General features: G+C 46.8%; 1 protein-coding gene across 1 annotated transcript in view; it reads right to left on the bottom strand.

The window, feature by feature from the left end:
• Asx (transcriptional regulator additional sex combs) overlaps positions 1-16,923 on the bottom strand; it is a 90,087-nt gene that overhangs the window by 61,767 nt on the left and 11,397 nt on the right. Inside the window, 2 exon segments of the mRNA XM_077640451.1 lie at positions 10,174-10,264; positions 12,581-12,771. Of these exon segments, the coding sequence (XP_077496577.1) occupies positions 10,174-10,264; positions 12,581-12,771 (282 nt within the window).

The raw sequence follows: 16,923 nt of genomic DNA, 5'->3' as shown, positions 1-16,923 counted from the left end.
CGCATTATTGTTTTGTGACAAGCTTATATGCAATTTTTCATGGCATATAAGAAACAGTACTACAAGTTTTGCATTTTTCAGGTCGACACACTGGCTGTGCTCTTCGCTGATATTCTTTTGGAGCCTGCTGATTCCATGGAAGGCAACAGTGGCCCAATGCAGCCCATGTCACCCAAGGAGTGTATTCTAGGTCACCTTGCTGGCTACGTCTGCTACGTTTTCAAGAAGTTTGCAACGATGGCTTGCTCGTGCTGTGTCCAAGCCTTAAAAAATTCAACTTGGAAGCCAAATGATTTGGCATCAGTAAGATCAAAAGGCTATCAACAGGTGCCTTCAGACCGCATCAGACTCGGTTGCGTCCGAGTTTGATGAGTGTTACCGGGCTCGCCGGCCGCCACTGCGCTGATAAAGTTTTATTGTTGTTTGTGCCTTCATCTGCAAGGACACACATCCTTCTCACAGTAGTATCACTCCGGAGATGTATTTATTCGCATTTTTCACTTCCGTCGCAGGCCGCAGAACGCCAGCGCCGGATTCACTCCGATGCCCCCAGAATGGCGAGGGCGCCCCTAGTGATCACTCTTGTCCCTATATCAAACTTTCGGGGGAGTTTCATGACCAGTAAAAGTATTGAGGGACCCTGGTAGCGCATAGCTCACGATAACGAGTCTAGATGTGACTGCTTCGGATTATGACTTCGCTTAGTTCAAAAAATATTCCGGTCCCCTTCAAGTTTGAATTAACGAGCTTTTACTGTACATATATGTCACAGAGCTAAGCTAAAGGCTACAAGGATGATGTAGTGAAGAGCTACAGTACCATGCAGATGATACAAATTTTGCAGGATAATGAAAAATATTAGCATCACTCAAAATTCATGCCATACAAATGGCATCCAACACATCCTTCGCTTTGCACAACAGGAATAAGATGTTTGTTTTGCTTATGTGCAAGCACAGAAGCGGAATTTAGTTGCACGTATTCAAACACACAGTAATTTTCGCTGGGCAACGTGCCAGACAAGTTTGAGTGCCGGGGCGTGGTCCATGTTGGTCTATCCATGACTGTCTATGGAGTGCGAAGGGGATAAACCAAGCCCCAAGGACAACTCCGGCAGGCAGTGTGCAGGCTCACATACCTTTAGAAGTTGAAATTTTGGGCTTAGCGGACTGTCTATAGTCAGCTATGCAGCTTTTTTTTTAATGTCGCTCAATATGGCATGAAATGCCTAACACAATCCCATGCTCTGGATGGAGAAAAAAATAGTAGGGATTTAACGCAGTTAAACCAAGTAGACGTGCGAAAGCACGTGTTTCGGCTCATGATTTTGCTTTGCTGGGTCGTCGGCACGTCTGGCAATGATATTAGACTCAGGTTAAGCTCTGATTGAGGTTAAGCTCATATGATCTGTTCGAGCAGCACATGGGAAGTTCATGATGACGATGTGGAATGCATAGTGCGAGTGTGCGTTGCAGTTTAACATGAGGCATGATCGGCTGCAGCGATAGCATAGTGCTCTCGTGCAGTAGCCAGCCAAGCTGATCTGCTCACGCTGTCGCAGGTTTGAACCCCAGTTGCAGCAATATTTATTTATTTATTCAAGGTCAAGATCAAGGCTTCAGTGATAGCCTGGCTTCTGCAGTTTTGGTCATGCAGTAGAGCTTTCGCTCTAAAAAGTACCGGCTGCGAACCATGTACTAGGTGTGGACAATCAGTAAAAAAATTACAGCCGATCCCGGATATACCGAAGTTTAAGGGGATCGCGAAAGTTCGATGTATTGATAATTCGAAATATCAAATATCAGATGCTTATTTTAAAATCTCGGATAACATCAAACAACTCAGATAACTTCCCGGGATCATGACAAGTGGGAACTTGCCGATTTGCTCTGCTCCTCCGAAGTCCACAAAAAACTAAAGCACAGCTCCACGACCACTGCACTTCATTTTGCACCATGAAGTTCATTAGGCTGCCCTCAAGCTATTTCATGGTATCCAAATGAGAAAGTCCAGTGCCTTCCATAGAGCCACAACAGCAACGAATGACACTAAATGAAGATGCAAGTTTAGCCGCAGTGCATGGTGGCTGTGTCTCTTCGCCTGAATCATCGCCACTGCTCGGGTCCGCTTCCTCGGTATCTATGATGTCAGCCACAATCTCAGCATCAGCACAATCCGCAATGGCTTGCACGTCGTCATCAGCACTGACAAAATCTTGTGCTGTTACGCCGTCTGGAACGGTGCCTGCGAACACTGAGAGCTCACGAAACTCACTGTCCAGGCATCTAGCGCCATCATCTTCTGTATCTAGACACCCGTCGTCTGAAGCCACCACAAACCCTGCTTTGAGTAAGCAGTTCACGATTGTGCTTTGGTTCACGTCATTCCAGGCACTAGCCAGCATCTGTATGGCTCCGAGAAGGTCCACCTTAAGTTCGATTCTCAACCGAAGGTTGATTAGGAGCCTTTGCACCAGTTGCCGTCTGTAACCAACCTTAAGGGGAGATGCGCGTCAAAAAAGCGAGTTTTCCGAGTAATTTTTCAGTTTTGAGTTTTTGCCTGTAAAATTATCTTTGGACATTCAGCTACAACTTCCCATAAGATCAAGGCAAAATTCGATCGCGATTTTAATAAAAAGTCTATTTTATTCAACCACGGTGGCTCGAGAAAGTGCTGTTTTTCGTGCAAATCGTCAACTTTCGAGCGCCTGCATCTCGAAAACGGCGCGTTGCCCGCCATTGCCGTTTGCTGGGAGAGGTTGAGTAAGCCTTTTTCTCGAAGACAGCGCCTCTTGCAGTTTCGTATCTGGCCGAAAATAATAAGAAAAACACGCTTTTCTCGCATGCTCCAGCAGCTCTACTGATCACGTGGTGCTCTAGCGAGGCCGCTATTGGCCTAGACTGATGCGATGCTGTGGCGAAGCCTACCTCCTTCCTTTCTTGCTCTCGCTTTGTACGGCTAGTACGGCGTCTCGATCGAGCTCTGCGGCCTTTTAGCATTTGTTCATTCGCGATGGACAACTCGCAAAAGCGCGATTTCCGAGCTCGAAAGCCTCGAACGAACAACCCGTACCAAGGATGCCGTCGCAAACCTCACCAGAAAACGGCAACGGAAAAGCAGTCACCCGACGCCAGCTAGTCCTAGCCAGGCCAACGGGCACTCGGATGAGATCGACGCCTCGGAGGTGAAGATTGGATTCTTCAAGGAAGATAAAGCAGCATGCGGTCGACATTCTGCGAGTGCTGCGATATGCGAAATTAGAGCGTTTACGGTGCTGGTAAGCGGTGCTACTTGCTCTACGTGTCGCACCTGTACCCTTGCGGTACGCGAACCAGCGGAAAAGCGAAAGGGGCTTTAAGCTTTTCTTGAGCTGCACTGTGAAAATAGTGAGTGCCCAGCATCGGTGCTTTCTGCTGTGCACACCTCGAGCCGCGTTGTGCCCAGTGAATTTGCGGATGGCGCCAGCGAAAATCGGGACTATATCAGAGTGGAAGCTCTCGCGACAGCTTCGCCATCAACGTAAAACTGGTGGTGGCTGCGCGCGCGATTGGCGTCGGGCACAAGCAGCTGTCGCAATTGTGCTATTCTTGGCCTGCCAAACCCATTTGCAGTGTTTGCTTAATATTTCTCTATTTTGCAATAAAGTTTCATGTGCTTTAGTGCAGTTTCTGAAAAATACAGATGTTTGAAACTTTCAAATGCAGTTTTCTCCATTTGTAGTTTTCAGCATTTTTACGTTTTGTGCAACAAATTTCAAGTACTTTCAATAGTCAGATTTGGATGAAATTTTGCACACAGCCTCTTCAAATTGTGTAGAATGTTGCTATCTATCTGATTATAAAATATCTCTTTAACATTTTTTGAAAAAAAATTCACAATGTTGACACATGGTGCCCAAAATATACACTTCGGTGTTCCTGAATTGTTTTTACAATTATGGGCTAAAATGAATAAATTTGAAGCAGATTTTAACATACTATATTACCAAAGCAACACAATGAGCTATTGCAAGCTGCTCTAAACATATATTTCATTATCAAAAAAGTGTGCACAAAATGCCCTATATTGTGCTTGTGTGGACACTTTTACACAAAAACTAATAAATGTATGCTGAAACTAAATACATATTTGGAATCAGCATTAAAAAACTCTATCAGTGGCCAGAGTTTCATAACCGTAGGTTCAATATTAAAGAAAAAGTGTTTTCAAGGAGCATCTCCCCTTAACTCTTTCCTGTCCCTATGTCCATCGATAGCCCGCTATCGATGGTTGCAAATTCGTATTTACACGCTTTCGAAGCATTTACGGACATGCTGCGCCATCTAGTACGTAATAAAGGAACTATTCTTTCAGTTTCGGTTTTTTGTTTCACGTTTTCGCCGCGCGGGGGTTTTAAACGACACTTCGAAGTTGGGTGACGCTCCCTCATTGTGTCCGTGATGGCGTCGACATCGCGCACTTCTGCTCCGCGCAAACGTCGCGCTTCCATCGATCCCGATGCATCTGCGAGCGATGTTTTTGAAGATGAAAGCAGCAGCGACTCGGAGGACAACTTCAGTTCGTTGGATTTTAGTACTGAAAGCGAAAGTGCGTCGATCCAGCCCGGAACGGCCGCAGACATCCGTCGGTAAGTTTCGGTTTCTCTGAATTGTTTCGCTGCGCTCCCACGCTGATCTGTAGATACCCTCCGTGTGCTGAAGGTCAGATTTCTTATCTGCAGGGTGGCAAAGTCTTTCGGGAGGGACCATTTGCCGGCGGCTGCGCAGGGTGTCGTGTTTTCTCCTGCACGACGGCCAGGCCTCGACCTCGGCATCACGCTCCGGAGTGGCGCTAGGCGGTTCTCCAGAGCCGTTGATTTCTTTTTTCTTTTTTTCACTGGTGAAATCATCCGAGAGATATGCGACAATACAAATAAATATGCCTGCATGCATATTCTTGAAAAACCAACTTACGGTGAGAGAAATGGGTCCTGGAGAGAAGTAACACCGGATGAAATGCAGAAGTTCATCGGACTGCTAATCTACATGGGTATCGTGCAAGTCCCGCGTCTGCACTCATATTGGAACACGGGGAGATTGTTCGCAGGCCTTGTACCACCGAAAGTGATGCCGAGAAGGTGATTCAAGGCATTACTGGCATTCTTGAGTGTGACGGACCCAGAGAAGACCACTGCCGCAACCCACGGGAAGCTTCACCGCGTATCTTCTCTGATAAAACACATGAACGTTTCGTCTCCGCAGTTCTTTCAGCCGCATCAGTACCTGTCCGTTGACGAGAGGATGGTGAAGTCGAAAGGTCGTTCTGGAATTCGGCAGCATATGAGGGATAAAGTAATAAAATGGGGGTATAAATTGCGGGTTCTGGCTGATTCAAAAACTGGCTACACGGTTCAATTCAATGTATATACCAGAAAGCGAGAAGCGCCCAGTGCACGTGGTTTGGCATTTGATGTTGTGACGCGGCTGTGTGAGAACTACCTTGATCGGGGATACTTAATTTTTTTGGACAACTTTTACACATCAACATTTTTGTTCATCCATCTACTGGAATTCAAGACACTAGCTTGCGGAACGACCCGAAAAGATCGCCGCGGTTTTCCCAGCGAACTAAAGGACACAAAATGGGAAAAAAAAGCAGGAAGAGGAGATGTTCGATGGCTGCGGGACAAGGACGTATTGTATCTGCAATGGAAGGATAAGCGGGTTGTCCACATGATGTCGACAGCCCACACCGCAAACGACTATGTTCTTGCAAAACGAAGAAAAAAAGTTGAGAACAAATGGACCGAAGTCTCAATCAGAAAGCCGCAACTCACAGACGACTACAATGTGGGCATGCTGGGAGTCGACAAATTGGACCAGCTTATCGGATCCTACAACGTCCTCATGAAGTGCGTGCGCTGGTGGAAGACCCTGTTCTTCCATTGTATAGACATTGCTGTAGTCAACAGTTTTATACTGTTTGATGAGCACCGCCGACAGCATCCAGAGGTGGCAGAACTGTCAAGAATTTCGCGCTTCGACCAGTTCGCCTTCAGACTAGAACTGATTGAGCAGCTGCTGGGATTTGATGAGCGACCTTCTGTAGACCCCGCCGTTCCTCCAGTTGTTCCACCAGGCGGTGCACCCCAAGGTCTTCAGCACAAGCCAAAAAAAATGGAGCGTTATAGGAACTGTAAGTTGTGCTATGAAGACAGAAAAGTTGAACAGAAAACAAATGTCTTCTGTGAGACCTGTGCTATCAATTTGTGTTTCACTACGTCGAGAAACTGTTTTGCCCGTTGGCATGACACGCACCATGCCTAACGTTTTTTTTTCCGCCTCAATAAGTTCTGGACATAGAAAGCTGAAATTTTGTGAAACATTGTACAGATGTATCCTCAACAAAATGAATATACTGAAATTTTTTTATATTTTGTGTGTGTAAAAAAATGTTGATGTTTTTGTATATTTTGTCCAGTGTTTGAAATTTTTGTGCAATTTTGTTTTTCAAAATTTTTTCCAATGAACATGTTCATTGAGACTAACACCATTAAAAAGACAATTTCCTCTTCTCAACAATGATACTATTTCCTTGAGTATCAAGCATGTTTTGTTGAAGGAACAAAAATATTTCCTATACCAGCCAAAAACCACTACTTTTCCCATGGGCAGGAAAGTGTTAAGGGGGGACACCCCTCTTAGAACTATTTTTCTTATTTCCTGATAGATATTCATGAAACTGACCCAGTTTGTGTATTTCAATATGCTGATTTCAAATATGTTTTTAGTTTTTCTGTGAAACAAGTTGTTCTCAAAATATTGTGCAATCTTTGTTTGGAGCATGCAGGTAACTTAATTTTGTAACGGTAAATGCCATGGTAAGTTCAGCATACGGACATGATCTAGAATGTCCATAGAGTGTAATAAGACAAAAATGGTTGTTTTAGCACCATTTAAACAGAAGTTACAGCACATTAAACTTTACCAGGGAAAATTCAATATGGCGGCTCATACGAAATGTAATGTTTTAAAATTATGCTGATTGGCAACTGGTCTTGATTTAGTCTTATTTCATTCTCTGTAAGTTCATCTTTCCAACAAAAAAAGGAATTATGAGGATAGCCCACCTAGAACCAGAGGTATCAACCCTGCACTATTGCAAATGTGTCAAAATTGGTGTTTTGAGAAAACGACAAAAAAATGATTCCAACCATCTTTATGCGACAGGAACTTCAAACTCATAGGAATGCACCAGCGGCATAATCAGGATGCATTTCATCTCTCTGCCGCCTTTTTGCCATCTTAATGATGTCCACAGATTACTTTTGCTTCTTGGTGGAGCCTCAGAAACAGGCGCGACGAAATGCTCGTCTTTTGCGTTGTTGCTGGCGTCAATTAAAAACGAAGCATCATTCGTTCACGGGAACTAGTTTCGACCACATCGCTATCGGTCATAATTCCAGCATCGATGCGTACGCAGCTCGCGTAACTCCAGCTGCACATCGTTTTTGCCCGGGAGCAGAGCTGGCGACGGCACTGGAGGTGTGCCGTCATCCACTCCAGTGCCGTCATCCACGGCGCGGTTGGCAACGTGCCAACCACACTTCAACCTTCGCCCTGCTGAGGCAGCGTCAACTGCAGCGTCGACTCGAACTGCGTTTTCTTCGTTTTTGCTCGGGAGCGGAGCCAGCGATGGCATTGACGATGCGTCGTTGTTGACGGCGCGGGTTCGTGACGCGCTTTCACGGCCGTTCACAATGTGGTTGGCAGCGCTCCAACAACACTTCGACCTCCGCCCTGCTGAGGCTGCGTCAATTCCAGCGTCAATTCGAACAGCGTTTTCTTCGTTTTTGCTCGGGAGCGGAGCCGGCAACGGCACTAGCGATGCGTCGTTGTTGACGGCGCGGGTCCGCGACGCGCTTTACAATCGTTCACGGTGCGGTTGGCAACGCGCCATCCACACTTTGACCTTCACTCCATGGAGGCTGCGATAGTCCAGGCTCCTTGTGCCTTTTGCGTTTTCTCCGTTTCTGGGCGCCGAACCGATGAAACGAGTGATACTTCATCCACACGTGCCGTGCAGCACTCTCTCAAAATGGCGCCGCGCTTCTGGAGCAGACAAGCCTAACCCGAGGCCTACCCAATCACAGCCATTTTGATCACATTCTTTTCTAACCAATGACAACGCGGCGCGCACGTTTTCTTTGCGGTCATTTTGTTCGCGAATGGAAAAATCCCAGCGTTACTTACCAATTTTAAAAAAAGCTGGAGGCGCGAGCTTTTGAACAAGACCAAAACGGCATCAGGGGAGCGCGCAGGTACCGAGCAACGGCGAGGCATTATTTGACCTCACTTTAAAAGCCAAATCGTGCACCTTCGAAAATTTAAATGGCTATTACTAGGCAAATACTGGCTATTTCTTTCCAAAAATTCGATGTCAGGTGCAAAATGACCTCGTGAATCCGAATATGACAAAATTGAAAAACCCATTTTTCGCGAATTTTCGGAATTTTCGGCCCGAAAGAGCAGTGTCCCCACTTAAACGCTTTCACTACGCCCTGATCGAGAGGTTGAAGCTCTGCCGTTGTATTTGGCAGCAGAAATTTGATGATCTGTTTCAAATGGCTGACGACATGATGGGCAGAACAGTTGTAGAGAAGAAGACAAACCTTGCGGCCTGACTTCTCCAGTCCACTCAGTAAAAAGATCCCATGTCATCCAAGCCTTCTTATTAAATGCGTATCGAACCGGGACGCCTGTATTTTTGAAACAGCGTGGTGACCTGCTTTTGCTGATAACCAGTGGCCGCAGTTTGCATGACCCATCGATATTTGCAGCAAGCAAAATCGAGACGTGCACTTTGCTGTTCTTTCCACCATGGAATGCACTGCCCTTCAGATGCAGAGTCTTATTTGGCAGCATGTGCCAAAACAATGCTGTCTTATCTGTGTTGAATATTTGAGACGGCAAAAGGCTATCGCAAATCTCTGGCCACTCTTCAGACAACCACTTCTCCATGTCAATGCCGCTGGTCACCTTGCTTTCACCCGAGAGGATCTTTTCGACGATGCTGTAGCGACTCTAAAAACGCTGCTGCCAACCAGTGCCACCAGTGAAGCTCTCTTCTCCAAAGGCTACAGCAAACCATTTTGCTTTCTCCATGAGCATCAGGCCGTCGACAGGGATGTTTCTGGCACGTGTCTCTAAAACCCAGGCGCACAAAGCTTTCTCGACTTTGTCGTAGGTTGGAGCACGTATACAACACGTTCCAGGGTGACTGGATTACGCTGCCTTCAGCTTCACGCAGGCTTTGTTCTTCAAGATTGTACTCAGCGTGCTGCAAGAAATTCCGAGACCATCGGCGACCAACAACTTTTTCTCACCGGCCCACACCCGTCGAATGATGTCTGCCTTTGTTGCCAAGTCCAGATTCTCATGTTTTTTCGTGTTCATGGCTCCCGAACACGCGAATAAAGCGAAAAGAAAACGCAAGGCCCCGCACAAGTCACAAGCGAACTCACATTGGCCTTGCGAACAAAGCAAAAAGAATGACCACCGCACCGTACCGCACCAGTCACATGCCCAAGCAGCACCGACAGCAGTGACAGCCAAAACGGCCAAAACGTTGGTGACAGCTAGCTGACGTCGCTTATTTTGGCTGCGCCAGCAGAGTCAGCCAACCAGCATGCAGAAATCGGGCGCCTGCGGCCAGCACAGTTTCCCTCTTCCCAGCCCCCTGCATTCCCATTTCTGTTCACACCTCACAATGTTGTCATCACGTGACTCTTATTTGTGCAGCTCCGCACGAAGTGTCCAAGGCCTGCGCCGCGCTCTAGAGCGATTTCAGGAAGACTGTGACTCCATTAGGTGAAGCCCTTTTGCAGGAGTGCGCAGCGATGGGAGAAGCCCACTTCCAGGGTGGGACATATTGGGAGCGCACTTGCGATGGCGCGGCTTGGAACGCAGTTCAATATATCAAATATGGGGTGCATGGAAGTTCGGTAAACGCTAACAAATTTGCAATACTTTTGCATGAGATTCCCAAGGGGATTTTACAACTGTTCGATAAGGCAATAATTCGATATATCTGGGATCGACTGTATACATTTTTCTGACCAAACTGAGCCCTGTGGACTATCAATGGGTGCAGTCTGCATACCATACATAGAACCTGCCCAAGGTGTTGGCTCACCGTGCACAGCAGGTGACAACGTGCGACGTTCAGTCGGCTCATCCGTGTAGCAAACGGGACGCCTCTGCTGCCGGATAGAATGGCGCAGTGGCTGCAAAGGAAAAAAAAAAAAGAGGGCAGCCCACAGTTTTGTAACACAAGAGCAAGCAGAGCCATTAAGAAAGCTGTCACTTCCACACACATGAAAGTGCCCAGTTCACCCTAAGTGAGCTCCTTGATATTATTGGGCCTCCACGTCAAAGGCAACAAGTGTATCTCATTATTTATTCATCACATTATTTCAATAAAATTGCAATTAACCCTAGAACTTACCTGCTACCACCACCCTTTATATCCAGGAGGTGCAATCATAAATGAAAAATATGCGTGATAAAATGCCGCACTACTGTTTTCACGCATTCTTTTTTTCTACGTACCATCAACGAACGAAAAAAGCTGCTACACTGTGTTGTTGAATGCCGATCCGAAGCACTGTTCCGAGCACTGCTATGGGACTTATGGCGTACATGAAAGTTAGTTGCTGTTTCATGTTCGTCGCATTCGCTCATTGCAGATAGTGTTCATCGCAGATAGCACAACACCATTATGCACGGAGTGGCGAGAGTGGGAGAGTTGGCAGTTGGCAAAGCCAGTTGAGAAGCTGCCAGCCGAATACGAGGAACAAATAATGAAGTTTCATCACTGTCAATACGCTTCGGGGGGAGCATGAGGACAGCCTCTCACAGATAGGCAATGCTGATAAGACCCCTGTCTGGTTCAATGCCCCCGAAAATTGCACAGTGGAAGCAAAAGCGGCAAAAAGTGTCTCCATGTGCACTACTGGCGCTGAAGGACAAAGGTGCACAGTGATGCTTTGCATCACCGCTATTGGAAGGAAGCTTCCACTCTTTTCTTTAAAGAGAAAGACTCTGAGAAGAGAGAAGTTCCCCCATGGTATCCTAGTCCGGGTGCAAGAAAAAGGCTGGATGTCCGACGATTTAGTCATAAATTGGCTGAAAACAGAGTGGTAGAATGAACCAGGAGGCTTACTATGCCACAAAGCCATTCTTGTGCTCGAGAACTTTAGAGGGCGCCTAACAGACGAGGTGAAGACTCGGCTGGCAGACTGCCCAACGGACTTGGCCGTAATTCCTGGTGGCCTGACAAAGGTTCTGCAGCCGCTAGATGGTTGCATTAACTTGCCATTCAAGAAGGAATTTCGGTGGTGCTACAATGAGTGGATGGCCGCAGGCGACCACGAAACAACTCCGACAGGGCACCTGAAATGAGCGTCCCTCCGGCAAGTGTGCGCATGGATTCTGCACGCGTGGTGTTCGTTTGCAGCAAACACCATCTCAAAGAGTTTTAGAGTCACAGGGCTGTCAAACGTCATGGATGGCACAGAGGATGACCAGCTTTGGGAGCATGCCAATGAGGCGAGCTCATCTGACAGCAGTGAGAGGGTCGATGAGCTGAGCTCGTGCGATGGTGATTAGAGCAAAAGCAGCGATGAACGGTAAAATAAAATGTTCGTATCTGCCGCCAGCTTTTCAACTATCTGACACAGTAGTCGCACTGGCACCACAGTGTATTAATGTGTAGCTATAGGCCTGATTCGTGTATAACCAACACCTGAGAAAATTTGATGAAAAAAAGTGTGGCTCATACACGAGTATATACGGTATAAATTTGAGCTGGAAAGACAAAAAAGAACAGCATCAAGCATGCACGGTGGAAAAATGAAAGATAAACATGTGAAGAGATCACGTCGCAGAACAAGTGGCTCCATGCAGGCACGAGTGTGTGCAGATAATTCACCGCTGAGCAGCACCCCAATACCAGACACCATACCACCAGTATTTGCATGTCGCATACGTTCTCATAAGACAAGCTCTCGGGCGTTGCAATTCATGGAGGGAAACCTAAAATAGGGCCAACATATTCAGGAATTTACCACAGGGGATACTTTCACACAACACGACCTTTTGTGCAGAGCTTCTGTGCAAAATAACACCACACTTGCGCAGAGCAAGCAGAGAGTCGAAGGTGCACAAAACATTCAGTTAAAGAGAACAACCACACCACTGATGGCTTAACACCGCTGCAGTTTCAGCCTACTCTGACAGTTCCTACAATTACACCTTCAACACTACAACTAAACAGCTATGTTCATGAAATGCTTGCACATTACAATGCCCGATTGTCATCGGTGGCTGGGCAAAACTTCTGGAGTTCATTTTTCATTTCCCTTCCTCTCGCCTTCCTGTCACTAGTCCTGGCTTCCTGGTCACGTACTGCATGATGGAGACCATGCCTATGGCGGAGACCCACAACAGGACGAAACAAAACCTTACAAAGCACAGTCACTGGCGTCATTTTCCAAGTGCATTAAAAACTACAATTGCTATCAGACTACAGTCCCACTCACCTCTCGGTCAAGCGGCACAGAACAGATGCCATTCGGAATGGGCTGCTGCTGCTGCTGCTGGATGATGGGCATGGTCTCTCCGTTGGCGACGACTTCCATGCTCATGCCTTTGGGCATGCGGTAGCCAGAGGGCAGCTTCACGTACAAAACTGGATGAATAGGAGGAGGCGGATGCACCCCAGGTTTGAAGCCTGGCATGTGCAGTGTATGGTCCAGCAATCACTCAAAGGTTGTGAAAAATTCAGCAAAGACTGAAATGCACAACTAAAGGCCGAGGTGGCTAAGTACCAAAACCTAGCCCAGTAATCAGATCAGGCAGCTCACATATTCCAAAATATATAATTTAATTAATACCAAGGAAACACCTAATACAGGAAGGTTAACAAGCATCAACAGCTTAAGTGAACTGTCCATTTGCCCTCTAACAAGCAGCTGGTAATCCTAAAGAGAAGAACGATAAAAAAAGAAAAACAAATAACAAACGCATGTCGCGCGCGCGCGCGCGCTGCGCGCGCACGCACGCACGCACGCACGCACACACACACACACACACACACACACACACACACACACACACACACACACACACACACACACACACACACACACACACACACACACACACACACACACACACACACACACACACACACACACACACACACACACACACACACACACACACACACACAAAATTAAAACACAGTAGGCTACAACAGCATTCTGTTTCTGCATGCATGCATAAGTTGCGAATCCAGTCATTTTAAAACAGGCCTCCAGGGTCAAAAAAACAGCGACAAAACTCATTTTCAAATTTTGCCACTTTGCAGTGAAAAGGTACTCAAGCAACTGAAAGTTTTGAAGCACAGAAGTGCATAGTTTTTATTTTAAAATTGCCGAATAAGGGTGCCATCTCAGAGCAGTCTCTCATGGAAGTTATCAAAACATTACAAAACAGCTAAACTCAGAGTGAAAACTAGCTGAAAAAGTGACATTCAGTTATGACTGTTTCAGACAAGAAACTGAGCAGAATCTTCATCCCTGGTCCAGTTTTCCACTCCAACAAAACATGTTTAAACATTCTGCAGAACAATCAGACACCTGATGTGATAATTCTGCGATAGCAGTTGGATTTGCCCTCAGTGATTACTTGACGATGCTTTTTCTTGAAGCCGAGGCTTCACGGCAGAATTTTTCTGCAGAGTGGGTCGATGGTGACAGTAGATGGGTGGACAGGCCCCCTCCTCCCCTTCTCAGCTATGAGAGTGGGGAGGTGGCTGGTGCCTCTGGAGGGCAGCTAGCTTTCCCAGTGCTTCATTGAATTCAATTTTGCTGTCACTTTTTCAATCCGCTGCTGTGTGGGCTGCTAGTCGAAGGAGGTAGGTGGGTTGGATAGCACTTCTGGAGGGCAGAGTTTGGTGGCTGGATAGCGAATAGGGAGTTTGCACGAACGCTGGCGACGCTATGCATTCTGGGTAGTCCGCCATTTTGCCATCCTAGGCAGCAGTCGATGCAGCCACCACATGTGCAGCACAGCCAAGTTTTCATGGTCGCGTAGTGCGTGCAAACGGTACTCGCATGATGGAATACTACTGTGTCGTGGGTTTTAACAGCCGAACCCAAAGCAATGCACAGAAACTAAAGACAGGTCAGGCTGACTGCGGGTTCTTCAGGATGCCCAAGACGGGCCTGTGCAAGTGTGAGGAGGCAAAGCAGCGTACCATTGGTCTTTTTTTCTTTTTAGGCGTCACGCTGTTCCAGTGCAAGTTGTGTTTTCCTCGCTTCCCTCCGCATGGTCGTGTGCGCCGAAAATGTGCGGGCATCACGAGCTGCTCCCTGTGCAGAGGCTCCACTGCTGCTGCATCCCACCTGTGACTCTTTTGGAGCATCTCGGCTTTGATATTGCCGACAGTGGGCATGCAAGTACCATGACGGAAAAATCATCACAGCCACGCAGTTTTCACTAAGAAGTAGACGACCTATGCTTATCTTTTCATCAGTTAAATTTGCAACATTGCAAAACTGTTTTCTGAAAGCCTTTTGCAGTTATTCAAGTAATAAAATTTCATATAATTCGGACCTTTTTTTCAGTCTCTTGAGGTCTCAATTAACGTTGTTTTACTCTATTGGGAAGCCAACGCATTATTCATAGTGCTTTTCAACCTTGCAACCAGACAGAGACTGCTGTTTGAGTAAAAATATTAGTGCCTTTAACCTATGTTTTAAATTGTGCATATGCATTTAGCCAAGTTTGCGTGGTGAAACAGTTCTATATTACTATTTGCATGTATATATGTCCATAAAGTAAACCACGTTTGGTCTTGGATCATGTTAAGGTGCACTCCCAGTAATTCAAAATTTTGAAAATTCAAACAAAATTCTCAGGTCTTTTGAAGTCTGAATTAATGAGAGCCTACTGTAGTGAGCGCGGTGTGTACGGTCAGCAGTGAGCGGTGGCGTACGACCAGTACAACGCCGACATCACGAGTCACATCTGGCGCACAGCCGTAAGTAAACCTGTCAGCCGAAAACTGAATGCGTAAATTCTGTATATGTACGAATATTTTTTGTGACCCCCGAAGGTTCATACCATCGAAATTCTACTGTTTAAGCCTAACATGCAGGACGCTTTCGCAGAGCGATTGTGGAGAACTTATTCAGCAATTTTTCACACCAGAAATGGTGTGCTGGTGCCGTTTTGTCAAAAGTGACCTAAAATCAACAATTTTTTTACATCGCGGTACAAGCTTGCTATTAGTCGGATGTGCCGATGCTATGCAAAGTGAGCAGAGCGACAGCCAAGCTATGCTTAAGGCGCCAAATACAGTGCTCATTGAAGTCATTTGTGGAAAGAAAACAGAACATTTTGTGCAATGCAAGTGGTGACTGAACTCAATTTTTACAGAATGGATTGAAAATCAAATATTGGCTGCATGGCAGGATGAAAAGAGATTGAGCAAGAACAGGCCGAGTCGGTCTCATAAACTGCACGGATTATGAAGCACTTCCCAGCAGTGCCATCGTATTCGTTCGGCACTTTCTTTCCTCACGACACTGGTGAATACCTTCAATAGTTCTCTCTTGAATAGCTCCCATGTCGTAAGGGACGGCTCGTAGCTTTCGTACCATGTGCGTGCGGAGCCATCCAATGAGAAAAACACGTGTCCAATCTTTGCCGCATCATCCCACTTGTTGAATGATGCCACGCGCTCAAATTGGTTGTCCAACCATTCTTCAGGGTCTTCGCCTAGGGATCCATTGAAAGATGGTGGCACTCGCGGCTGATGCAGTATGATCGGTGTCGACATCTTCGACGAGGTTGCGGTGCTCGTAGCAGCGTCTTTTCGCTGTCTAGTGCGGTCCGGCAGTTTCCCGAACTCAGGCTCCTCTCCCTGGAGACGTCGGCTGACTCGCTGAGCTGCTGGCTCGTCCTCGGGTGCGAAGCGCTTAGGGCTGCCTTCACGACTTGAAAGGGGCGTCCAGAACATGGAAGGCGACCCAGCACCTCCACCAGATGTCACGTAGTGGTGACGGCAGTCAAAGCAGCGATGAAGACGGACGAAAGGGTCTTCTAAAAGAAAAGTGTTTATTGGGCTGACTTGCACCCAAAATGGACTGAATCACACGGTGGCGACGAAGCGACAAGTGTGCTCGGCGGTCGTCGAACAGAATTCCCGCCGCTGTCGGCCGTGCTCAATTTAAAGCTGATAGCGAACCTTCGAGATAAAGCGTGCAAAGTTACTAGAACATTCCGGAACAACGTAGAATCAGCTCTGCCTGGCTGCGATCAATCGAGATAAATCTAGTCGCGTCTTGCGTTGCAAACAAAGCGATAAAGTTGCGTGGCGGCAGGTTTGAAAAAAGAACAAACACTGCAAATATTCGCGGCAGTATCATCACTTTTTGTAATGCTTTCACATGGCAAAAGCAATTCTCTTGCCGCAAACGTCAAGACATTGTTCACCTAAGTGGACTTCCACTTGCATCTTGTATCATGCAAGTAAAAAGCAGTTCCTTTCCCTATGCAGCTATGTAAATGAATACTCGCACTATCGCGCTGAAAACTGTATCACTACCTTGTTAAGAAGAGCGCGCTCTCTCTAGGTTGATATTTATTCCTGCAGTATTGTCTTTAAACATTCCTTCAGCTAATTCCCGACATGTTTGCGAAGCAGATACCAACAGCAGCAGCAACAACATGCACAGAAGCCGGAACAGCCGTGTAGATGCTGCTGTAGGCAGAGCGAAGTCAGAGGCAATGTGCTTTGGTCGGAGTGATCGGTGAGGCACAGTGACGTCCCTGACTCCGATTTCGTGTCGCCTGCTACACTGCCACCGCTGCT

This window comes from Amblyomma americanum, chromosome 10 (genome assembly GCF_052857255.1).
Source record: "Amblyomma americanum isolate KBUSLIRL-KWMA chromosome 10, ASM5285725v1, whole genome shotgun sequence".
In the NCBI taxonomy this organism is placed as follows: Eukaryota; Metazoa; Arthropoda; class Arachnida; order Ixodida; family Ixodidae; genus Amblyomma; species Amblyomma americanum.
The sequence above is the reverse complement of the archived record's forward strand: the minus strand, read 5'-3'. Positions and strand labels throughout refer to the sequence as shown.